Below are 26,077 nucleotides of genomic sequence, written 5' to 3'. Positions count from 1 at the left end.
TATTTACACGTGTTATATGAGAGCAGGGGGGGGGGGGAGTGGGTGGCACTGTGGCAGCGCACATCCTTCCCTGCCCTGAGACGTCGGCTACGTGATCCTGGGTCCCTACGGAGTGAACTCACAGGCAGAGACATGTAAAGTAGCCAATACTGGGCGCAGGAGACTTACATCTGGGGCGCTGTGGGGGTGTTGGAGGGGGGCGCTAACCGCAGCTGCCAATGTAACAGCCCAGTTCCATATATGCAGCTTAACACAGGTATACGGCGTGCTTCTAAGCGCTCCCACCTTTGCCAGAGAACAGGAACAAAGGAGGGGTGGGGGATGTGTCCAGGATCACACAGTTTGAACCTGTGATGATCAATACAAGCGTTTTGGGGCACAAGGCTATGGCGAGGTGTGAAGTGAGCACTGATCGGGCTGCCAATTGAGGGGGGAGGGAGAGGTAAAAACAAAAAATAGCGATTTTCCATGCATCTGATACACATGATTGGCACCAAAGATAAAAACAAAACCGGTAAAGATGAAAGAAGGAATGGAGAGGAAATTAGAGCTAAAGGAGAATGGGAAACAAATAAAAGGGAAATGCAAAGGGACGAGAGGAAAATAAGGTAGGGGAAAGATCAAAGAAGGTGCACACAATAAAAACAGACAAGCGATGTGCGCTCTGTGCTGGACGAGGGAGAGGGCCATTAGCCTGAGAGAACTCACGTAGAACACTGTATTCATCCTAGTCACCCTAGAGCCTAGACAGATCACAGATTACAGAAACGCTGCATAAGAAAGGCAGCGTGCGTCTCCGCAGTCTGCAGGCTAACGAGTATCGCCGCCCCGTCACCTGACTCTCACCCCGCCCCGTCAGTGATTTCTCTTCGTTGGCGGTTTCTTGTTTTGTCAGTAAAGGTCCCTATTGAACCTCCTGATGGACCGAGAGAGGAGTGATTTGACTCCAGATCAAAAATACATGGCTCTTTTAACTATATTTAGTACAGGGTGGAAATAGTCATTGATTATTTCAAATACAGTGGGCGTGCTTCAAACATGCAGGAGAGGTTAAAACTGATATAAAAAAAGTACGAGGAACAACCATGAATGGGTTACTTTATATAGTGCACTGGTCGGTATAAGCAAAAAAAAAGTTTGCTCACTTTTGCATTTTTAATAAATGGAAACGTACGTATGTGATATTCCCACATGATAAATATGTAACTGACTGTTCTGAAAGTCTGAAAGTGGACCTCGCTGCAGCCTTGTACGTTGAACACAGATTAAGCCAACAATTACTGTCGAGGGGGAGGCCACTTCAAGTGAGACAGAGTAAAAGGAGTGCACCTTTAATTGCAAGAAGCCTGTGCGTGTGGGTTTAAAATCAGCTTATTGGAACAACGTATTTGTTTTACGAGCTGGAAAAAAAAAGATCAGGGAAGAAAATAAAACAAGCCAGTATTTAAAGGAGCAGGCACTTATCAGAAGTGCTCAATGTCAATAATATTTCAAAGAACATAGGGCCAGATGTAGGTGAAATAGATTTACCGATTTTTAATTACCGAATTTTACCGATTCGGTAATTAAAAATCTGTAAATCTATGGGGTGGACATGTAGCTATTCCAGATGTGCTGGAATACCGAATCGGATGATTTCGGTATTTACCGATTCGGTAGATACCGAATCGGTAATGCCCATTCATTCCTATGGGCTTTGAAGCCCATAGGAATGAATGGGCATTACCGATTCGGTAGTTACCGAATCGGTAAATACCGATTTTCACAAGGGTGCAGGGGGTGTCACTTTGACACCCTCTGGCACCCCCAAAATAGGCTCGGGTGCCATGTGGCAGGCATACATGCCCTAAGGGCAGGTCTGCCTGTCACATGACATAGGTGTGCATGCACACATGTGCATGCACACCGGAATCGGTATTTTACCATCAAATTGGATTTGATGGTAAAATACCGATTCGGTAAGGCCTCTGGGACTCTGAAGAGTCCCACCTACATCTGGGTGGCGCACATTCGATAAATTTACCGATTTTTTTATTTTACCGAATCGGTAAAATTACCGAATCGGTAATTTTACTGATTCGGTAAAATAATGCCCCCTACAGACCTATCACCTATTTACCGATCGGTAACGGCCGAAAATACCAATTTTCGGCCGTTACCGACCGACCTACATCTGGCCCATTGTGTGTGCCACAACAGTCTAGCATTCACTCCAACTGAATAATGATTTGCCAGACTGTGAGGAAGGGAAATCACAGCAGAAGAGAGGCCAGGGAGGGGTCGGTATAAACAGAGCAGGCGTGAAAGCACGGCGGTAGAGAAGCCAGGGAGGGGGGGAACAAACTGAGTGGGAGGTGTATGGGCGAGCGCAGGCAGTGCAACACAGATTCCTTTGAAGTCTGACGGGGGCGGCAAGGGAGCGGATTTCTTTGAAGTCTGATGCAGTGACTGGCTGGCGATGTGCACGCGCCCAGCTCACATGAAATGTACCGAATCCACAGTTTGGGGAGACTTTTCGAAAGCCTTACTATAATCTCGCCCACCATCCCTACGGGATGGATTAGACGAGACCTAAAAACGGGGAAAGGAAGAGGGGAAAAGGTAAGGAACGAAGTGTGAAAGGAGGAAATGGGGATGCGCAGAGTGAAGTAAAAAAGGAAATGTGAAAGGAAGAAAAGGCTAAGAGAAGGGTGTAAGGACAGGTACTGAGGGGGAAGGTCAAATAGTGAAAGGAAGGAATGTGGGAGGAAGGAAGGGTAAAAGGAAATAAGGGAGAGTCAAATTTAGATTTATAGATGAGCGAAAGGATGGACATATGGACAGAGGAAAGGATGGACAGGTGAACAAATTGATTGATGGATGGAAAGGTGAACAAATGGATGATACAATGCAAATATGAACAGGTGAAAAGATGATGGAAAGAAGTAAGAATGGACTGTTGGGATAAATAAAAGGGTGAAACCATTGGTGGGGGAAGGGTTGCATGGATGAAAGGATGAAACTGTAGGAGGGTGAAAAGATGGCAGTGCCAATGATGGCCAGAAGAATTTACGGATAGATGGATGGGTTAAAAGATGTAAGCTTGGATGGGTGTATGATGGATGAATGGAGGGATGGTAGATGGATGGAATGCAATTTGGAAGGAAAGATTGAAGGTAGGATTTAACGATGGCTGTGTGAACACATGGGTGTGTGGATGAAAGAGTGAGGAGATGAATGAATGGATGGACGGAAGCAACTACTCTATGGAGTGTTGGATTTACTTGTGTATTGGAATTAGCGGTATGGCTCAAAATCCAAAGTGTTTCTAACTACTACCGTTGCTTCCACACAGTTAAATCGTTCTTATAATATCCAAACCTCTCGATTCGTGAAAAACATACTAGTGAGCACAACCGTCCTTTGAGTGCCTAATGCAGTATGTATCCTATTATCAGCTGATTTTACTAATTGAGGGGCATACCAGGAAAGTTAATACAAGTCAAGGAGGCCACCATAAGCTATCTACTATGATCTAAGTCACAAAGTACCCAGAAACTGCTCATCCTTCCCAGCAGCACCACTAGGAGAAGGGACACAAGCAGCTAGGTTTGTGCAGTACCGCTCTGGCTTTATGGCACATTACTTCCATATCGACCTTAGCTTGACCATGGGCAAGTCAAACTTTAGTCCAAGGCATTTATGCACAAATTTAAATTACTGCAGAAGCAGCAAAGTGAGGGAAGGAATGCTTGAATTAATCTTGGCCACTGGTGATCGGTCTGAGCCACATTCTAGATCACCTTTTTATGTCCACAGTGCTGTTCTAGACAGTAGACCACCATATGCAAATCAGCCTCTGTCCTACTCCAATAGGTAATAGTCCAGCCGGATCTGCCAGGCCAAGTCCTCTCCCGATGGGAACACAAGTAACCCCCAGATTGTTTTTGACCTACTTAGGTCTCCTCAGTGAATTACAGCTTCAGTCTTTTGGCACAGTGAGCAGGAGACCCACCTCTGGACAGATCTGCGGCACTTAGAGCGTCTACTGGAAAAGGAACACGGTGATAGATGGAATGCTTGGATTAATCTTGGCCACTGGCAATCGCTCTATCCCTTCATTTCAGACCATCATTTGAACTGGGGAGTACCAGTTATTCCAGTGGGGTGAGGGGAGGGGGTGCGAGTACGGAGTTACCCTGGGAATACAAGTGGATCCCGGTAAAAACCCTCAGAATTGGGTATTTGGCGGTGTAGTCATGAATTAATTCTGAATCCATTCATTCGGTACATCCTGATTTTGCCCCAGTGGTTCACTCTGAGATTTAGGGAGCTTGCACACAGCAGCCGAAATCCAGGTGAAGCAAATCAGCAGTGTGCCAGTGGATCTCATGATCTGGATGGGGACATTAAATGCCGCTACTGGGGCCATCGGAATTAAAAGGAACCTGATAGTGAGGCCAGTAACTAACAGATCATGTGGAGACCTCTGTATAAGTGAAATGCACACCCAAGGCCAGCATCTCGTGGCTTAATTCAAATGGAGGACAGCCTCGGTACTCAAAGATGGAAAGGAGAGTAGAACCTTGCGAGAGATATCATGTGATGCTATGAGAGAGAAATCCATTGACAGGAGGGCAAACCACAACAGAATATTCAAACCCACAGGAGGGCAAACCACAACAGAATACTCAAACTCACAGGGGGGCAAACCAACACAGAATACTCAAACTCACAGGAGGGCAAACCAAAACAGAATGCTCAAACTCACAGGAGGGCAAACCAACACAGAATACTCAAACTCACAGGAGGGCAAACCAAAACAGAATGCTCAAACTCACAGGAGGGCAAACCAACACAGAATACTCAAAATCATAGGAGGGCAAACCAACACAGAATACTCAAAATCACAGGAGGGCAAATTAACACGGAATACTCAAAATCACAGCAGGGCAAACCAAAACAGATTACTCAAACTCACAGGAGGGCAAACCAACACAGAATACTCAAACTCACAGGAGGGCAAACCAAAACACAATACTCAAACTCACAGGAAGGTCAAATCAAAACAGAATACTCAAACTCACAGGAGGACAAATCAACACAGAATACTCAAACTCACAGGAGGGCAAACCAACACAGAATACTCAAACTTACAGAAGGGCAAACCAAAACACAATACTCAAACTCACAGGAAGGTCAAATCAAAACAGAATACTCAAACTCACAGGAGGGCAAATCAACACAGAATACTCAAACTCACAGGAGGGAAAACCACAACAGAATACTCAAACTCACAGGAGGACAAATCAAAACAGAATACTCAGATTCACAGGAAGGAAAACCACAACAGAATACTCAAACTCACAGGTTCTCAAACTCACAATAGAATACTTAAACTCACAGGAGGGCAAACAACAATAAAATACTCAAACTCACAGGATGGCAAACCACAACAGAATACTCAAACTCAAAGGAGGGCAAGCCAAAACAGAATGCTCAAAATCACAGAAGGGCAAACCAAAACAGAATACTCAAACACTGAAGCCAGGCCTCCAACGCTGAATGATGACGCATTATAACACCAGTTCGGTGTTAAAAGGAACCTGGTAGTGAGGCCAGTAACTAACATATCATGTGGAGACCTCTGTATAAGTGAAATGCACACCCAAGGCCAGCATCTCGTGGCTTAATTCAAATGGTGGACAGCCTCTGTCCTCAAAGATGGAAAGGAGAGTGGAGCCTTGCAAGAGATATCATGTGATGCTATGAGAGAGAAATACATTGACAGGAGGGCAAACCACAACAGAATATTCAAACCCACAGGGGGACAAACCAACACAGAATACTAAAACTCACAGGGGGGCAAACCAACACAGAATACTCAAACTCACAGGAGGGCAAACCAAAACAGAATGCTCAAACTCACAGGAGGGCAAACGAACATAGAATACTCAAAATCACAGGAGGGCAAACCAACACAGAATACTCAAACTCACAGGGGGGCAAACCAACACAGAATACTCAAACTCACAGGAGGGCAAACCAAAACAGAATACTCAAACTCACAGGAGGGCAAATCAAAACAGAATGTTCAAACTCACAGGAGGGAAAACCAAAACAGAATACTCAAACTCACAGGAGGGCAAATCAAAACAGAATGTTCAAACTCACAGGAGGGCAAACCAACACAGAATACTCAAAATCACAGTAGGGAAACCAACAGAGAATACTCAAACTCACAGGAGGGCAAACCAAAACAGAATATTCAAACTCACAGGAGGGCAAACCAAAACAGAATACTCAAACTCACAGGAGGGCAAACCAAACCAGAATACTCAAACTCACAGGAGGGCAAACCAACACAAAATACTAAAACGCTGAAGCCAGGCCTCCAACGTTGAATGATGACGCATTATAACACCAGTTCGGTATTATAAGCTCTAAAGCTGAAGGGAATGTCACCTCTCACTTGGCTGAAAGAAGTACCTGCCTTCTTAAGATTAAGGGGTGGCCCCACGGGGTGTGAAAAAAAACACTTTAATGTGGAGATGAGGTCCTTCACTTCAAAAGAACTGCAATTATCCAATTTTGAGATGAGAATTTAGTCTTGCTTTCTTGAGGGCAGAATGAGTCAGACGAATGACGCCTTCTACACCCTGGTGACCCCCAGGCCAGAAACGGATCAAGATATTATACTAATACATATCTTGTTATTAACGTTTAGCCTCCCCTGCTCGAGGAAATGGGATGGCACTTCTGATTGCTCACATTAGTGGTTCGAATGTTCTACTAAGCACTGAGAGTTTGCTGTAATACATTTCCTGGTGGGCCATGAACCACAAACGTTTTGTACCATAAGGTGTGTTTGTAATGTGCATGCTCACCCCTTGGGGCATCCTGGAATTTGAATTTAAAGTATTTATATAGCGCGGCGTACACCATGCGGTTTCTTGGCGCTTATAAGTACAGGCATAGATGGAACATATAAAAAGGACCGCTAAGCTGAAATGGGAGAGGAGTTACAAATGAAAGGCTTGAGAAAAAAGGAAGGTTTTAAGTAGCTTACGAAAAGGAAGATACTGGGTGGAGGATCTAAGGGGAATGGGAAGGGAGTTCCAAAACACCGGGGCCAAGGAAGAGAATTTAGCTCCACCCCATTTCTTGCGCTTGAAACGTGGTACAGTGAGTAAGCAAAGGGAAGATGAGCGCAATTCTCTGCAGGGCACATATGGCTGTACCGCCGAGGAGATGAAGGCGGCAGCGAGACCCAAACGGGCCATGAAAGTCATGCATCCCAGTTTGATTAATGCTCGCTCACGAACCGGGAGCCAATGGAGTTCCTTTAGCAGAGGAGTGACACGGTGAAATCTAGGGAGAGAGTAGACTAGACGGGCCGCCTGGTTTTGTACCAATTGCAATCTCCGTAGACTATAGGCCGGGATGCCGTTATAGAGGGCATTCCCGTAGTCTAAACGGGAGATGACCAGAGCGGACAAGATAAGTTTACGTGCAGAAAAGGAAAAGAAACGGGAAACAGTGCGGATAGTGCGAAGAGTTAGGAAACAAGCGGAAACAACAGACCCGATCTGAGAATGGAGAGTGAGATGGTCATTGAGTTTAATGCCCAGAGTTTTAACGGCGCTGGCGCTGAATAACAGGTGTATATTGATACCCAACTCACTGGTACTAATTGTATTGGTTTCGGAGGAGTGTGGATGGATGGGACAGTGGAAATGGTGACCTTCTTTCTATTCCATCAGGAGGGCAAAACTCACAAAAGCTGGGAGGGGAGTGGACAGTTAGGAAGTCCCCAGACCTTACTCTAATTTTAAGAGTAGGAATGAGATTCACTTATATCTTGCCTATCGCGCACTTTTGTTTTGACCTCCCCTGTCACCTTCCTATGCTGCACTTCTTGCCTCCTGTTCACCTGAAGTTTCAGTTATGATGAGCTACTGGAGACCATAACCTACAGTATCCGTCTCCGGCCTGGTCTTCTCATGGGCGTGAATATGAGGTCCCTTTAAATTTGGTGGAGCCAACAACAGCAGCTAAAGGCCACGTTCTGGGCAACACTGCAGATCTATTTTAGTCCACCAGATGAATCAGCTGCTCAAAACAGATCAAATCTCCAGGTGAATCCCCATGGGATGTGAGGAATTACCAGGAGAATCAGGAACTGAATAACTGATTCAGGTCGATATTGAAGGCGTGGGCCCTCCAGGCACTCCCCTTCATCATCAGGTGAGATCTGCATGCGAGGACAGCCACAGGGATCGAGGGGGACCCTGCCCTGCATGAGGAGTTTTTCCTCCACTCATTCAGTAGTGTGGGACACCACCCATCTCCTAAACCTCCATCATGAGATTGCTGTATGAACAAGCCTTAGGACACTGCCATTTTGTGAGGAGGAAAGAATTGACACTTCCCCACCTCCTGTGGCATGCCAATCAGCCCGCACAAGACCATAATGACTCCTTCTCAATTCTTTTCTCTCTCCAAAGCCCTCACAAGAGAATAAGGCAGGTTCTCCTCTCCTGAGGGTCCCTTTCCAGTTTCTCTTCATCGCCAATTAAAAGCACGTGGCCAAAAGACCCCACTGACATAATCAATGGAAAAGGACAGTCTTCTCCTGGCTGGTGTCATACATGGGCCAATCTCAGTTCTTGCTCTTCCTCCTACTCCAGAAAGAAGTTTTCCTCTGCTGTGACACCACGCTGGTGGAGTATGACATCTTTATTATTATTATTAATAATAATAATAATAATAATAATCCATACTTGTAAAGCACAAACATATCACCCCTTAAGGTTTCAAGGCGCTGGGGACCGTCGGGGAGATTAAGTGAGCTATTGCCCAGAGTCACATCATGAGGAGATGAGCAGCCGCCGATGCCTGGGATCAAACCGTGCCCCCTATCTCCGGAGTCAGCCGCTTTGGCCGCTACGCCACACCTCTCTGCTGTGGGCAAAGCTGTGTAAATCAAAGTGACCTTGTTTGCCATAGCGGATATATCTACTCCTCTTCCCACTTCCTTTTGCTTGTTTATGTAAATATCATTGAACCCGCTGTTACGGTGGCTCCATACATTCAGCTAAAGGACACACTCAAGTTGCCAAGAACAACATAGACTGTAACCTTTTCCGCCTGCCTAGGGAGCACCTGGGGTGAAAGTCCCTTTGCCTCAGCCTATGTGAGCTCGGGCTCAGTGCCACAGCACAGATAAGTCCTCTCTTTCTGAAGTGTGCAGACGTACGAGACACTGGTATCTTCTGCCACACACTTGAGAATCAGAAATGTTTACCTTGAGTACAGAATCAGGTTCACAACCAGCTGTACAGCGAGTGACTGAAAGTCTTTGCACACACTGATTTCCCTATTGAGTCAATACACATGGTCCATCTGAACGAAAGACAGGGTAATGAGTTGACTTTTCCAAGATCATATAATTTTTGGTCAATATGATATACAGGGATAGGGTGTATTGTTCCGCACCCAACATGTAATTCTCAAAGCCACATCTCACCCTAACCAATAGGAGAAATGTCACTTGACAATATCTTGAATTGACTGCTGCACCACTTCATAAGTTACACTTAACCACTAGCCCACCGCCACAATGTGACTGGGGTGTCCAGGTATAAAGTGACTAACTTTCTTCAGCAGATGAAAGAATATGCTTTTGGTAATTTGAGTAGCTAGCAATGCCATCAGAAGTGTTCCCCTACATCTCACCTGCCGCTGTCCAAAGACTCCTGGCAGAAGACCCACAAATATCTTCCAAACTATACCAACCTCATCTTGGCTCCATGCTACTGGATCCAATTTCCATTAATTTGGTTTTTCGATACTTTAATGTATTCCATTAAGCGATCATCTTCGGAGCTACATCCATTGACTTCCAGCAACATTTGGGTATTGTCTGCGTGGGACTGGATTCAGTTTACTTCACCTTTAAGTAGTGGACTTACATGAACGTTAAAAAAACACAGGTAGAGCAGGGATCGCTTAAGGCTCTCCAAAATCCACCCTCGTGTCCTCAGAATATTGACACCCAAACCGCACCCTAGAGAAGCAGTACTGTAAAAAAGATGCTAACCACCAAGATTTGGTCCCCGTAGCTGTTGCGTTGTGGTTCATTCCACTGAGGAGGGTAGGATGGTCACTATATAGAATGTGACAAAACAGTCTGGTAATACTAAATGGGTTTGGTGGCCACAATATGTAGTTGAGCCGATGGTGTCCACCACATTTAGCTCTACTGATTCTGTCCCATTTTCTCAAGGAAAGCCTGATTATTCAGAATCAATGATGTTGTGGTTGTAAGTCAGAATATCAGGTCTGCCACATAAACCTGCAAACAAATATGAAATACAGAATATTGACCTAGAGGTTAGATATTATTCCCGAATATCGCTGGCAAAACATGGATTTATGAAAATATTGTGGGCTAAATATTGACCACAAAAAATATGTTCAAGGCAAGAACATGTAGCTTAGTATAGATTTTCTACACGGATCTCCACCTCTGTGTACCTTGACGATATACGTATCGTCAAGGTACACATTATACAGAGGTGAAGTTAGGAATAGTAAATCTATACTTAGCTGTGTATACTTGCTTTCAATATATTTTGGTACTCGATTTTTGGGCCACAACAGTTTTGCATATCAATATTTTTGCCCTCAGTATCCTGACATACAGCTTTCTACATACTACTGCATAACGGTATGGGTCTCATTTTTGAAAACACTAACACAAACATTGATTAAAAAATAAAAGAAAATGCAGCCAGCTTACCTCCATCTTGTCAGTGAATTCCACCAGGAGGCTTTCATTGCGGCGGCCAAGCTCCTCATTACGTTCCAGAAGAGCCTTTCCGAGCTCGGCAGCGAGCAGTAGATCTTTCTCCTTCCTCTGAAGCAGCAGAACAGGGTCCTCCTCCTCTTCCTCCATGACAGTTCCCACCAGATCCCCTCCAGTGTAGGAGTCCTGCCGCTCAAGAATGAATGGATAGAAGTGCTCCTCCATACTCGGAGAAATCATCCCAGTCCTACGGAATTTGTCCCTTCGACTTCTTGCAAAGAGATTCAGATCTCGGGATGTTGGGAAGTCAGTCTTCATGGAAGTCATGGTCCCTCGTCACAAGTCAACCATGATAATCCACCAGGGTGCAGAGCTGTTACTCTAGTGCTCTAATCCAGTATTCTTAGCCAATGGTCTTGTGCAATGCTCTACTACAATGTTCTCATTCAACGTTCTACTCCAACCCAAAATTGTAATCCAATGTTCTACTTCAGTGTTCAATTCCAACTTCCCTGGACCCCCGTACCACCCAAATTACTGATTCAATGTTCAGAACCAACTGAAGTCAGCATCCAATGTTCTACACCAATGTTTTCGGTCACTGTTGTTCTCGAGCACTCTCATCAATCGATTTCACCCAAGGCTGCCATGTAATGCTAAAATGCAGGATTTAAATTCAACAGTGGATTCTAAAGCTATTGTTTACTCCAGTGGTTTAGTCCAGCAGTCTACTGTAACTTCCTATTCCAAAACTCAGATCCTGTGTTGTAAGCCAATATTCTGTCCAACAAGTTCCTCCAGTGCGTCTTGTGTTTTGGATGACTGCGGGTCCTCTTCTCGACTGTTAATGGCGGGCTTCATTCCATCCACATATCCATTCTGCCTTCATCTGGTCTGCAAAGACATAAGAAATAATCAGTGGGGCCTGTTTCTTAGCTCCTGAATGTGATCCGTGCCTAGGGTATGGACTAGAATAGATGCCCACCTAATACAGGCCTCTAGCCTATTCTCCCACCCACCATGGATTGTAATGGATTCTACAGTATGGTTAACTGCAACAATGCCCCCTGGTGAGGACACTATGAATGAAGAAACAGACACTTTAATTAAAAAATAATTTTGAACGATTAATACAATTTCTGCCCATTCTACCTCAGCATATATAACAAATAACTTGACGTCTTCAAAGCAAATCCTCCAAGAATGAGACAAGGATAATTGTACCGCCCTGCACACATGGCATGAATTACAACCCCGTCTATTAGTCAGCATGGCACGGATGCTGGGTGTGCTACAGCACCCCAGGGAGTCTCAAGGTAGTAACACCCATGCAGTCCTGAGGTGCCTCCCTGTCTAAATCACCGTACCAATCATTATAAAATCACATGCCGTATCTATTGTGCGTGTGAAGCTTGTAGTACTGCATTGCATGCTACACCTAATCTGTGTGTGGGAGAAGCCTGCACTTCTGCAACATGTGCTGTATCTGTTCTGTGTGCAAGGTAGGCTTACACTGTTGCTCCACATGCTGCAGATGTTCAATGTGTGAGGGAAACCAACGGAGCTGCACTACTACTTTGTGTGGTATTAGTGCCATCTGATGGACGCTTGCACTACTATTAGATTAAGGGCCCGATTCTGATGCGGGTTGGAAAGCTTTCCGACTGAATCGGTTTGGAAATGATTTCCGACCCACTCGGATCGGGAAAGTCAAACCGACGGAGTACAATGCATCCGAATGCTTCCCGATACGATTTGGTTGGACTCCCATTGACTTCAACGGGAGCATATGTTCCTAACCTCATCATAATTGGGCCCTCGGTTGGGAAGACACATTACTGATCCGATTTAGAAGGAGCAAATGCTGTTAGGAAGCCTTCCAAGCCGCATCAGAATCAGGCCCTAGGTGGGAATGCTTTCCTAACTGCATCAGAATCAGGCCCTAACTGTTCTGTGTGTGAGGAAAGCTTGCACATATGTTGCTCGTGGTGTACCAGTTCTGCATGAGTGAAGCTGGCACTTTTTATGCCTAACTGCAGTTGGTCTGTGTGGATTATGGAAGCTTGAACTGCTGCTGGTTGCTTTGGGTAGGTAGTGTATGCAAGAGAAGCTTGAAGATCCAAACGATTGCGCGCAATTCATTTGCTATTTGTAGCGGAAACTCAAAACCTACATTGCTCTCCATCCACGAATACGCCTTGACTGCTCCTCCTCATTATCATGTGAGAGTCAAGGAGGTTCTTGGCATTGCAGTGAGTTGAAAAAGTATCTGGTTCCTGAGTTTCCACTGACAACAAACAATACTTGTAACAAAGGATTACCCTGTTGCCCTAGTTCCCAGGCGAAGTGGCCTGACAAATGCAGGGCTTGGATTTGCTGATGTCAAAGAAAGGTGTATTGGAATGTGTTTTAAAAAGCGAGAACGTGTGTGAATCGCACCTTCATGCACAGCTTTGCAAGTTCTTTGAGGTCAAATGTTTGGACTGAGGGCCAAGAATTCAGTGCAGGGGAATAGCAGAAGTCGGAAGGACCGAGACAGCTCAAATCAAAGGTTTCCTGTTGAGAAGTGACTTTGTGGGGGTTCTTAGGACAGCAGAGCCATGAGCAGGTCAACAGATCTCCCACTATGTTCAACCAAGGTGGCAATGTGGGGCAGCAGTGAGAGCATTTGGGGCAAACTCAGATGCCAAATCTCTAGTCAAAGCGATCTAAATGAGGAAATGAGATCCGCGGCAGAGGTGCTGAAACAATTTTCTGACTAGGATGCTGCAATCAATGTTGCATCACTGAACTCATTTAGCCAGCTAATTTTCAATTGAAATGACCACTAAATTTGCACAGACAAAGAGGTTTATTGACAAAACCATGTGGTGTACAAATGATAATGTGTGGAAATTGGGTTTCAGCAAATATTTATTCTTTGTGCATCATCAAGTACAGTGTCTTGATTTGTTTTGATCCTATTTAGGTCTTTGTTTCCATCACACTTCACCATCAGAAAAAAGGGCTTCATTTGTGCTTTCCATACTGGTTATTTATTTTGAAACCTTTATACAGATCATTTATAGGTATTCAAATGTTGTTGTGTATTAGAAGAAAACAACATCCTACACCCTTTCCTTTCACACCATCAAGATCATCACATAGTTCACTTTACAAAATCGTCAAATTTTTCAGATAGAGAAAGAAAAGCGACAACACCCATCTCCATGTTAAAAGACTAAGCAGCAATTTGTTAGAAGACTAGACTCTCATTTGACCCCTCTCTTTGAACAGCACAGCAAATGTAACAAGATAAAAACAAAATGTAAAGTCGTCTTTAATGCTTGCTCATCTTTGGAACTCCTGAATGTTTTTTTTGGGGTTGCGACCGCTCCCGCACCCACACCCCTATTTACAGTACCCATAGTATAGCTCCACCCTGAGTCAGGCTGGCTATTTTTCCCTCTCACCTGGCTGACTATCGGTGGTAACAACAATTCTCGTTCATGGACAGGTCTTTTTATCCACATTCTTGTGCAGAGACTGCCTACAGGCTCTCCTCAGTAATGGTCCGCCATGTGCCCATAACTGGGGTCCCTTGTGGATGCCCATGCCCGGGTAGGTGTGTGAGTGATTTACTGCATGGAAGGAAAGAGGCCTTTGCTTCTAGTTCCTGCCCCTAGAGTCGTGTTCCTTTGGCTGAAGTTACATCCCTGGTTCTGCAAATACTCCTTATAGTTCCTGAGAAACTGCTGATTAAAGTCACAGTGGGTAGATCACCAGAAACCGGGATCTGGTGAAGCCTTGGGGTCCAGTGAGCCCCCGTGTTGTGTGGGTGCTGCTGCAGTGACCCCCTTTCCTGTGGCGACACTCTTATGACCACTGGCAGTGGAGGGTCCAGTTCCTCTAGCTCTAATCCCTCCATCACAATTTGGTAGACATTAAGGAGAGACTTGGCACTATGACCTCAACGACACAAGGCGCGCACTGCTAAAACCCTAACAGGCCACCAAGAGCAGAGATTTACCCTCAAACGAGACCTTCCTTCGCACCAAGCTCTGAAAAAGATGTAGTGAGGGATTCACACCCTCTTCACCTCGGTTAGTAGGGAGTCCCTGAATTATTTTTTCATGGGAGTAAATGATTCATTTAACAGCAGAGGTTTACACACACCTATTGGCTAAAATGCCTCAGACTGTACAAACAGTTCAAAATAAGTGTGACGTTTTCCAAAGCTTTGGCACAGTACTTAAAAAATATTACTTCTTCGTAACATAGCATGTGCATTTCAGATACTTTTGTTACCCAATTCAATGGTATTCATTTCATCAACCTCTGAATGATGAAAAGCTGAGAAGGCCCACCTGCGTTGGAATCTGTGACCAAGAGGTCAAATAAAAAGTCTTAGAGTGGGTCTATTCGTCCACTGACCTGTGAGCTGCCTTTCTTTTTCTTTTTTTTTTTTTAAACATATTTTTATTAAACCAATCGTTTCTTCGACAGATATGACAGTATTTCAGACATTGAGTACATAGTTATACAATTTTACACCTTTGGATACACAATTTTAACTTTTACATTAGTACTTCGTTTTCCTATAGCAGTTTTATCGTGTTTCGCTTCATTTCTCTAATAATTCCCCCTCCATCTCGTCGTCTGAGCTTTCCATATAGGATTCCGGTAACAGGTCACACAGATCCCCTCGAAAGCTATTCCAGGCCGCCCAGGTTTTATTCCATTTACGCGGGCTGTGAGCTGCCTTTCTTGCATGCGTCACTAAGAAAATAAATTGTGCGCAGTTCCTTCAGGTCTGCTACTAAAGGATTCGATGAGCCAAGAATGTCTCAGGTTATTCCCTTAGGAAGGCAACCCCGGCTCCTCGGTTTTCCCCGTGGCCCCACCTCTCACCTCAGGGAGCAGTGCCCTGGTTTCCAAGGCCCTGCCCTGGTTTCTCTCTCGGTTTCCACGCGCGGCCTGGAGTTGTTCAGCCAGAAAAGCCAGTCTGTGTGTATTGAGTAACGACACGTCCATCCGTACCTCTGCTCGCTCTGCAGCATGCAGGCACTAGAGTCAACCCTCTAGGTCACGTGATCTCTGTACATGACTCTCCCAAGGAGCAGCCTGGCAAATGACAGACTCTGACCCAACCCTGCTGGCTTTTCCAAGAAGTGTCTGGCGTGCTCCACTTTGTCCAGACTTTCAAAGACACCAGCTGACGCGGCTCATGTTGCCTCAGACATGAAGCTGCCTCTGCCCCTGCCCTATAGGCCTTTATGAGGCAGAAACTGGACTTATGAGTGTCTCTGCCCCACCCCAATAAATATAATTCCTATGTCATAACCCAGCTGGCCTTTCAACGCCACCAGTGCCCCAGAGACGTTTTAAGGCATAGGCAAAGCAGGCAATTGCCCAGGACCCCCACCTTCAAATGGGCCCCCAGGAAAGTACATTTTCTATCTAATTCACCTCCATTTGTATGTCTCAGCCTCCCCTCAGATCCCGGCACTCTACGTCTGAACCTGTCTCTCTTTGCCCAGTGGCACCTTAAAGATTTTGGAGTGCCCTGGAAAGACACATTTCAACTGTTTTTGTGTGAACCCCTTTTCTGAAAGTTTGTTTGGCATCATGTTGCTTCAATTAACAGAAAAAGTGAAATTAAATAAAAAATGTATCCGAACAGGGGGCTTCCAAGTATGTCTTGCCCAAGGCCCTAAAGATCCTTAAGACTACTGAGTTTCCCATTGGCTTGTGTCCAAATGCCATTGTCTGCTTCCACGCATACATTGTTTTTTTTATACAAAAAACAGTATCAGCTTCATTTTGAAGTTGTGATGTAACATATTATATAGGTTGTGCCAACAAACAGTCATAGAAAGCTGTCATGCTACAAAAATATCACAGGCACAGTTTCGGAAGTAACAAGGTAGGAGGTCACAACAGCCATACCGTCTGCAATAATATCAGAAGGTAAGTATTAAAGATAGTTAGGGTTTAGTTTTAGGTGTACTGTTAAAGGTTTCTTATGAGATATTTACTTCACCTTTACATTGTTTACATTTATGTTGTATGTATATACCAGAAAGGGTATTGTGTCCTCCTACACAAATGCAGACAATATTATGGTAGTGTACCCTGAACCGATTTAAAACCTGCATTTTTGTTTTCGATGTTTTGCCAGGATATTTTGGTAGAACGATATGTTGGTGTTTAAAATTGTGGTAGAGAAGCCATTTAAACACTCACAGTGTAAGAACAAAATATTCAGGAATTTCCAGGAAAGGGAAATCTCAAACATATGGGTAAGCATTAATGGGCTTAGGAGGTGAGCAAAGGCCATGCTGGGTAAAATCGTGCATTACTCCTGCACGGCACCTGCCTTGCACTTGGGGTTGATGCGCTATTCAACAGACGGCATGAACAAGCTAGACTTGAAAACCTGTGCCCAGAAAAGCAACTCCAAAATATGAACGTGGTGGCTGCGCAAAACCTGGCCGGTAATCAACTGGAATATTCTGGAAGAGGCTCGTGGCACATCCAGTTATCTTCGGAGTAAACGGTGTTTGGGGTTCTTATTTACACGAATTAAAGAGTCGAATTAAGATTGGCGAACCCAAGATGGCGGTCTTTGACAGCTAATCCTGTGGTTCGGGTTCCCAATGAAGAGGTTCAGATATTTCTATCTCCCACGTGCCCAGTACCAATGTCTTGAATGGGAAGACTCTGTGAAACTCAGAAACAAGACGTTAACATTCCCAAAAGACCAGACCACTCACAGGAGGCTAGGCCAGCATGCCACAAGTGCTAAAGATTGTCCAGTGTCTCTTTGACTTATGTACTTCCAACTGAGTCCTAAGAAGCGTGGAGGGAAACACGTTTTTGTGGCTCCACTTACACCTTTTCTTTTTGTAAACAAATGGTATTTACATTTTCAGTACAACAACCAGTTGGCGCACTTACATTGGCTCCACTTGCATCTTTACACAACAAATTGAGCAAAATAATTTGGAGCAGCCCAAAAACAATTGTTAGAATAACTGGTGCAGGTCAATGGGCCATGCTGACAATCAAAATCAGCTTGGAGAGGAAATCTTTGATGTGACCAGAGCGCTGTTGTACTGTGTAAAACCACGCGTACACAGTGTCCTTATTATGTAACGTAAAGTACAGCTGTGTAGCAGATGTTACCATTTGTATGGTTCTAAAGCACTTTCTGAACCAAGGCGGCATTTACGATTCTGTGATTTTCATTGACCAGAATTCAAAACGGTCTTTTGAAATAGACATTTGGCTGTGTATAGTAAAGAAACATGAATGTAAATAATTAAACAAGGGAAATAAACAATCTGTCTCTGGCTCCATCCACGACATAAAAAAGAATAAATGTTAATATGGTGCGATTGGAAAAATAACTGCATCACTCACAGGCATCTGATCACTCAGTGTCAGATGTTCCTTTTAAAGTATGAATGACCGGCCAATCAAACCCTCCCTACATTCTAGGCCCTGAACCAATTAAGCGTCAACTTACTTCATAGAGTTGGAAAGTGTAACGATTACAACACTACAGATGAAGTCAAAAGCAGCAGGCGGGGCTGTAAGTAGACGTAGGTGATATGGGCCACTTACAGTATTGGCGGACACTGGACAAGCCTGTGCTACAGCTGCAAATCATCTGCAAGTCTAGACTAAGAGTGAAAAGTTGGGGTTCTTGTGACATCAAAAACAGGGAATCACACCAGAAACATGTAAACTCGAAGAGGTGGCAAAGGAGTGGTCGGAGGAAGGCACTGAAAAACCACAGAACACACCCACAAATGAGTAAATCAGCCAGAACAGATACTGCTTAAAAATACGGAGACAGACACACACTCAACCCCCAGCCAATCACAGCAAAGAGCTATAAACCCAAGATCTAGGTCTTAGAGACACCATGATTCAGGCGGGAGGAAACGGCTAGGGAGGGAGAAGCACAACCACAAATCCATCCCGAAACTGTCTGCAGGGGTGGGAATGGCACACGGCAGAAAATACACTGCAACACCCTAGCGACGTTTAAGGAACACAAATTTCATGCACAAATGCACTGTAGCCATTAAAGTGGAATTGGATGTAAATACAGAACACTTGAGTCAGCTGACGCCTACAGTGCCACACTACCAATCCGACACGGGTGAGTGGCATCAAAGATAAATGAAGCACTGTGGGAGTTTAGTAACAATATATTCACCAAGAGGGATTAAACACATCATGCATGTGTGTGCCAATGTCCCTAGTGCAAGACATGTCACTTCCTTCTTCTGGCAGTCTCTGATTGCTCCACACATGCCAGCTAGGGCCTACGGTGACGTGTTGTCTCGTGAGTGCCAGTACACATGCACACGCGTTCACAATATCCATGACGGCATTGACAGCACACACCTCGCCACGTCACATGAACACTGGATTATGGTTGAATAGACTGGAAGTTATGTAAATTAGACTTCCAGGTGCATATTTGCATAGCAATGTCATGCATTTATGCATACCTTTCACAGGGCTTTGAGTGGGATGAAAAAACTGGGGGTCTCTCATAGGGGCGTGGCCGCTGTAATTAAGGGCGTGGCTTAAAACACTGCAGCTAAAAATCTGTGCTTAGCATAGTGTGCCACCCGACTGTTATTTTGCTGCTTCTGTCCATTCATCCAGATATATCACACAACAAGTAACATTACACCTACAACAAGACAGGACTATTGACATTGTCAATTGGTTGTAACTTTCAGTTATGCAGGCTATGAGTCTTATTTTTAGCTTGCAACATGTCCAGGTCTGTTTTTTAACCTCCACGTTTTTAATTCAATCTGTAAAAGCTAGGAAAAGTATGTGTTTTTAAACTATTGTGTCTGTTATATTCCGGTAGCTTTCTTTTTTTTGTAAATAACTGAAATTATTATGCAATGTATGTGCTTTGTGCTTTTATGGTAATTTTTTATGCACCGAATAAAGCTTCATGACTTGACTTGGTTGTAACTTTCATACGATACGTGAGCAACAGCTCTCACTTTGTTGTATATAATATTGAAAATGCTTCTGTTCCTGTGGGCGAGGTTGTGGCATAAGGCTAGAGCAGCCGACCTTCGAGCTGAAACAACAGGTTCGAGCCTGACGTCCTGGGATTTAAAAAAATTAATATTTATTTTATTGATTTTTATTTTAGTAGTTTTGTATAGCACTAGCTGGACCAAAGGGTATCAGAGTGCTTCACAACATATACAGCAAATAACATATTGAGCATACTGAAACTCAAACATACAGAATCTGTTGATCGAATGTTTATATCCGGAAGATATTTTGGTCTGCGACCTTGTTGTCGAACTTGGAATTTTGGTAAAGCTGGAGTGACAGAATAGGGGGCAGTCTAGGGTCTCTCAGATCCCTCAAGTTACATCAAAGGCAGTGACGGGTTGTACTATTGCAGAGTTCAGATTTTTGATTCCACCCCAAGGGAAAAAATGGAGAGCCCGATAGGGACCGTCTCAGCACCTGCTTTTAAAAACTGCCGGTGTTGAGCACTGGCAGGACCCAGCCCACTTAAAGCCCTGCCGTTTCCTCACAGTTACCTCCTGATATCCCCTGGACAGCAGGCTGCACGTGCTCGGAGGTACGACAGGGCCTAGGTGCACACCTGTGGCATTGCGCAGCAGACATCGGACTCTGACTTTATGTGCCTGGATCACCCTCGTGCGGTGCTCCTGACCTGAAGAGACGAGGTTGGCGTCACCGGCTCTGCTTCCAACCAGACCGCACTATGTCAGGCCTTATGCAGTGACCTCAAGCGTGGACTTCATCCACACCAGGAGTCTGCAGCAGCGGCGGGGCAGAGGGGCCACAGGGGGACCTGAGGATCCATTTGGTGTCACCCTTTTTCCCTAGATTGCCCAGCTGGATGCTGTGGTCTGCAAATGAGATTTAGCAGTTGGCACAGAGAGGGCCGGCTTTAGGGCGGTGCGACCAGCGCTGCCGCACCTAGGGCTGGCCTCGGCGAGGAAGAAGGCGTCGCCCTGTTTAAAAATAATTTTTAAAGTTTGTGCTGCAGAGTTAAGTGTGTCTGTCAGTTTTCAGGCAACAATAAAACCGTCGAGATAAGGCTGGTGACTAATGTTCCCGCTGGAGAGGGATCAGAGTTTTGTCTAGTGGCAGTTTTGACTCACCATAAAGTAGCGCAGAGGGTTAATGTGCCTGCTGTAAAGAACGTGCACCATGCTGAGCACATAACTGAATGTGAGTGAACTATGAGTAACGCCATACGAAAACTGAAATGCATGTCAGAGAGAGGCTATGGAGAGATGGAGGGCACTTTGGAGGGTGGTAGTGAGGGAACTCATTGAAAAGTAGATCATGGGATTGGGGGGGGGGAGAACAAAAAATAATGTGGCTCCGGGAGCCACCTGGGCTAAAGCCAGCCCTGGTCACAGATAAATAAAGGCTTTTTTGTCAGTTGCCAGCTATTATATTCTAAGATGCCTCCAGTATCACATCACTGCACCCCTACAGTACAGCCACATGCCACCAGCAGCTCGCTCCATGCACTGCGTGTGGCTGGATAATTATGGGCTGCAACACCCAACACACACCACATAACAGTCACAAGACAACAGCCTCCCTGACACCCACCCTCACATCATTTATCCTCAAAGACACTCGTGCCAAAGGTGTCTAGCAAATTGTGGTCTGTGGGGGATACAACATTGTATTGTAATTGTATTGAGCTTACTACCCCATATGAGGCGTTGAAGCGCTCTTTGGCAAATAGCAGGCTACGCCGGAGCACAAAGAGGTTTAGTGGTGGATTAGTATAGGGAAATAGTAGTACATTTTGAGCGGTGGTCATGAGAGTCTGTTAGTTGGATTGAATAGGATTAAAAAACTGCGACACGTATGCCAATAATAGTCAATTATATCATAAAAAAGGCTCCTACAGTTCCGTTTTTACTGACTTTAATACATACATCTAGACAGAAAACAATCTGCTTTCCCTATCTGTACTTCTTTTTATATGCAGACAAATAGAAAAATGTGTAAACCTCCCTAGTTCCTACACTCGAAACCCTGTAAGATCCGAAGGTCAGGAAGTGGGCGTGTGATCTGCAATATTGTACATAAGAGAAACCACAAAAACGGGTAAAAACTTGTGGAAAGTAGACAAAACACTCTAAAAGCATGCAGAACTTCCACTTACATGGCTGATACTTCTGTTTGAATTGCTTCACAGAATTGCCACCCTGTAGAAGATTCGGCTCACACCTAAAGATCCATCCTGTCGCAATCTTCTGCCGTCCCGCCGTTGGGCACCCACCTAGTTCATCAACACAGTTAAGGTGGGGAGGAGGCCATTTCTAAATCAGAAGAGATGACCATTTTGTGGGAGGGGGTCTTTGAAGAACTCCCCGCACCCCAGCTCTCTAGTCCCTTCCTCTCGCTCCAATGAGATGGCAGTGGCACAAGGCTCAACTGCACACACCACTTTTCCAACCATAGACTTCAAAAGGGCACCAAGGACCTGATCCACTGCAGAGCTCTTTGTGGCCTTGTTGGGGGTATAAAGCACTATATAAATGCTGCAATACGATACAATTCAATACCCCTTAGTGATCAGGAGGCATGTCTAGGCACAAAATGATTTATTATGAAAGTGACTAAGCGGAGCAGAGGTGAATGGCAGTGTGACGCGAATGGACCTGGAGTGAAGTTGAACATGCGTGCAGTGTGGGTGTGTATGCAGGCCTTAGAAGTGGTTAATGGGTGTGATCAGTGTGGCAGAACCAGTTGTGGACTGGTTGTCTACCATTGTCCTTCAATCAACCAATCAATCAGGGGTTTGTAAAGCGTGACTACTCAACTGTGAGGGTCTCAAGGCGCTGTGAGGCCAAGTCGCTATATGGCCATGAGATGCACCGCTGGAGCTTAGCAAGGAACATTATTATAGCTAGCTACCTCCTTAGGAGGCGGCACTGATGGAAATGCTCTTTAGGGCACTGTCTCTGCTGTGGTGGCAGTGTTTAATTTCAGACGGTGCGGCCCACCAAAACTCATATTTGGGGACCAGCTCTTATTTTTCCTCAACAGGCCTTGAGCCAAAGCAAGAGAGAGAAAAATACGCAAAGGTCAAAAGAAGTAAGGAAGAGAAAGGCGGAAAAACAGTGACGAGCGGGGAGACGAGAGATGAACAAGAGCCTGCAAGAGTGAGGTAACAAGGCAGGGAGTGACTGGGGGTGGAAAATAGAGGCATGAGGTGGAATCAGGACTACACAGCCTTGGTATTCAGTCATCTGACCTTGGATGAAGCTTGCTGCAGGGTTCTGATAACAAACTTTGGGCCTCGGTACTAACTCTTTCACAAATTAAGCACCATATGGTGGGCCCAGTGGAAGAGGTGGTGTGGCCTTCTGCTATGACTTGCTGCATTGCTTCAGCCAGCGTGCCATACATTTCAACAGGGCAGCAGTGTTACTGCATCAGTATAAAATACAAGCAACCCATTAGGGAACCTGGATAAACAAAAACATGTATAGGATATTGGTTCACAAAGGCTCACTTGAAAAAAATATTATGTAATCACAGATTAGGTGACAATTTACCTTATTGAAAAATAAATCAGGCAACCTTGGTTAATCGTGTTTTTAGAAATGACAGTGACAGCTGATTGGTAAAAAAAAATGCTAGCACTAATCTAATTCATAATTAGTTGAAAACGACGCAACATCACAAAAAAGACGAACTATACAAATATGTTGTTTAATTCATTATAATCATGTAAAATGTATCTTAATGGCACTCAGTGCTCTACTATGGTCCCAGAGAAGTGATGCATGCATGCCTCATGTAAAACATAGTGTTATTAAGCAAGCAAAGATGTGTGTCACGTGGCAAAATTAGGACAGCAGCTAAAATAGCACTGAAATTAAAATGAAGCCTTTCAAGTATTTGAAACACACATATTCGGAATAAATCAAAATAAATATGTCCTTGCTTCACCTCTTAAAAATCTTTCTTGGTGAAATAAATAAATACAATAATGCCAAAACAATCAAATTACCAATATTCAGAAATAGAATTTGTATAAGAGAGATCACCACACTCCAGGTCATTACAGGCACTCCAGTCTTGAAATTTCCACCTGCAAATCCCTGCTACCAGTGTGCTGGGCTAAATAGTCCAATGTAAATGGGAAACTATTTCCGGCCACCACCACAACTTAGAAGTCTGAGGGCACAAACGGGCAGTGTATAGAAGGAAAACAAAGTAGTGACTTAGCCTGGATCGCCGGGATGATGAAATGCCACAGCGTGAGACATGCAACTATTTAGGTCATGGAATTTTAAACTATATTTAACCGGCTGGAGTTGTGAAATTAGGTGTTTTCTGAACATTTTTTAGAATCGACATATGCATCATCCGCATGTGTAAATTTCCACAATGTGAACTACTCCTCTGAGCCTACGTAATTGCATGCGCAGTGACAACTTAAGGAACAAGCATTTGCAATGCAATAGCTCTCCCAGTAATTAAGTTTGAGCTTTTGGCATTGCTAAATATTGCAACACTAATTGCAACAAAAGTCAATAAACTGTAGGCCAAAAAAAAGTGTATTTATTTTTGTAGCAATGGTGGCATGCTGCGCTTTAGATGAATATGTTTAAAAGTAAAGTGTGCCATACTGCGATTACTGCAATAGTTAATTGAGGATGCGTTAACAATTGATGTGTGCAGTGATGGCTAGTGGTGTGTGTGCCTGTAGAAATTGTGCACTGGTGGCTGGTGGTGTGTGCACTGCTGGCTGGTGGTGTGTGTGCCTGGTGCAAGCGTGCACTGACAGCTGGTGGTGTGCGTGACTGGTGAAAGTGTGCACTGACGGCTGGTGGTGTATGTGTGCTTGGTGAAAGCATGCACTGACGGCTGGTGGTGTGTGGATGACTGGTGAAAGTGTGCACCGACGTCTGGTGGTGTGTGCCTGGTGGAAGCATGCACTGGTGGTGTTTGTGCCCGGTGAAAGCGCATACTGATGACTGATGGTGTTTGTGTCTGGTGAAAGTGTGCACTGATGGTGTGGTGGTGTGTGGTTGTGTGTGTGTGTGGTTGTGTGTGTTGTTGTGTGTGTTGTTGTGTGTGTTGTTGTGTGTGTGGTTGTGTGTGTGTGGTTGTGGGTGTGGTTGTGTGTCTGTGGTTGTATTTATGGTTGTGTGTGTGGTTGTGTTTGTTGTGGTGTGGTTGTGTGTGGGTGGTTGTGTATGTGGTTGTGTGTTGTGCGTGTAGTGTGTGTGTGTGTAGTGTGTTACTCCATTGAACCTAAGCATTTCTACACAGAAACAATGATGCATAAAACTACAAATATGTATAAGATGACAGTTGGCAAAAAATATACAACTCTTAAAAAGGGTCTAACAAGGATTATCACAGTGAAAATCTAGCTGGGAGGGGTTTTTTTTGGGTGGGCTACACAATATTGCAGTAATGTCCAAGATTACTGGTGACAAAATACATGTTTACTGGTTTTAATATGCAACATCGATCAATCCTTTAAGCTCTGTAATCTTTAAAACGTGCTAAAAATAAATAAATGGTTTGGCCTACTGCCTTTGTTCAAATTAGATCAGACCTATGGCAACAGTCATGTTCGATATGGTGGTGCCAATAATTATTTTCAGAAAGGACAGACGACACAACATATCCTTTTTAAGCTTGATCATACTCTAAACATCGTTTAAAATGGGGTCCTAAGGAGTCCAGAACTTCAGCCAACTCTCTGATAAGGTATTTCCAACTTTCAAGGCTAAAAATAAATAATGAACGTTTTTGTCTGAAGTAACCAAGGCAAACAATGTTACTAACTGGTAAACATCTTTTTATTGTCGGACTAAATATGCTTGGTTGGCATTGTAAATTATTGGTAATTTTTTTTCCAAATCTTAAAACAGCCCAGTGGGAAAAGTTACGTTGGTGTCCTCTGAGTGCTGTGCCAGCAGGTGTGACTAAAACGGGAAAAAAGTGCCACCTGCCAATTTCAGAATAAAATGAATCACCAGCTGCAGTAAACGGCATAGATGCACTAAAAGAAACGCCTGAATAAGTGGGTACAACACAGTAAACAGGCCCGATATATCTGTAAAACAAGTTAAAGATGAAACGCGGTTTGGGCAGTGTTTATAGATATCCATACTAATATAATAAATAGAGAGCCCAAACCTTTGAGGCGGGTAATCTCAGGAACCACAAAACCAATCACAACACCCAATACAGCGTTGGAAAGGGCAGTTGCAGCAGAAGGAC

General features: G+C 44.4%; 1 protein-coding gene across 4 annotated transcripts in view; it reads right to left on the bottom strand.

Moving 5' to 3' along the window:
* BICDL2 (BICD family like cargo adaptor 2) overlaps positions 1–26,077 on the bottom strand; it is a 123,588-nt gene that overhangs the window by 90,683 nt on the left and 6,828 nt on the right. For 2 of the 4 annotated variants that reach the window (XM_086931723.1, XM_086931725.1), the window contains exons 2-3: positions 11,427–11,683; positions 10,784–11,369 (exon numbers count right to left, since the gene is read on the bottom strand). In XM_086931723.1, coding sequence (XP_086787849.1) covers positions 10,784–11,116 — 333 coding nt within the window. In that variant the 5' untranslated portion in view covers positions 11,117–11,369; positions 11,427–11,683. Of the gene's footprint in view, positions 1–10,783; positions 11,684–26,077 lie in introns of all 4 variants that reach the window. The other 2 variants (XM_086931722.1, XM_086931724.1) reach the window with 1 other exon arrangement.

Source organism: Lissotriton vulgaris, chromosome 7 (genome assembly GCF_964263255.1).
Source record: "Lissotriton vulgaris chromosome 7, aLisVul1.2, whole genome shotgun sequence".
NCBI lineage: Eukaryota > Metazoa > Chordata > Amphibia > Caudata > Salamandridae > Lissotriton > Lissotriton vulgaris.
Note: the sequence above shows the minus strand (reverse complement) of the source record. Positions and strands in the feature narration are given on the sequence as shown.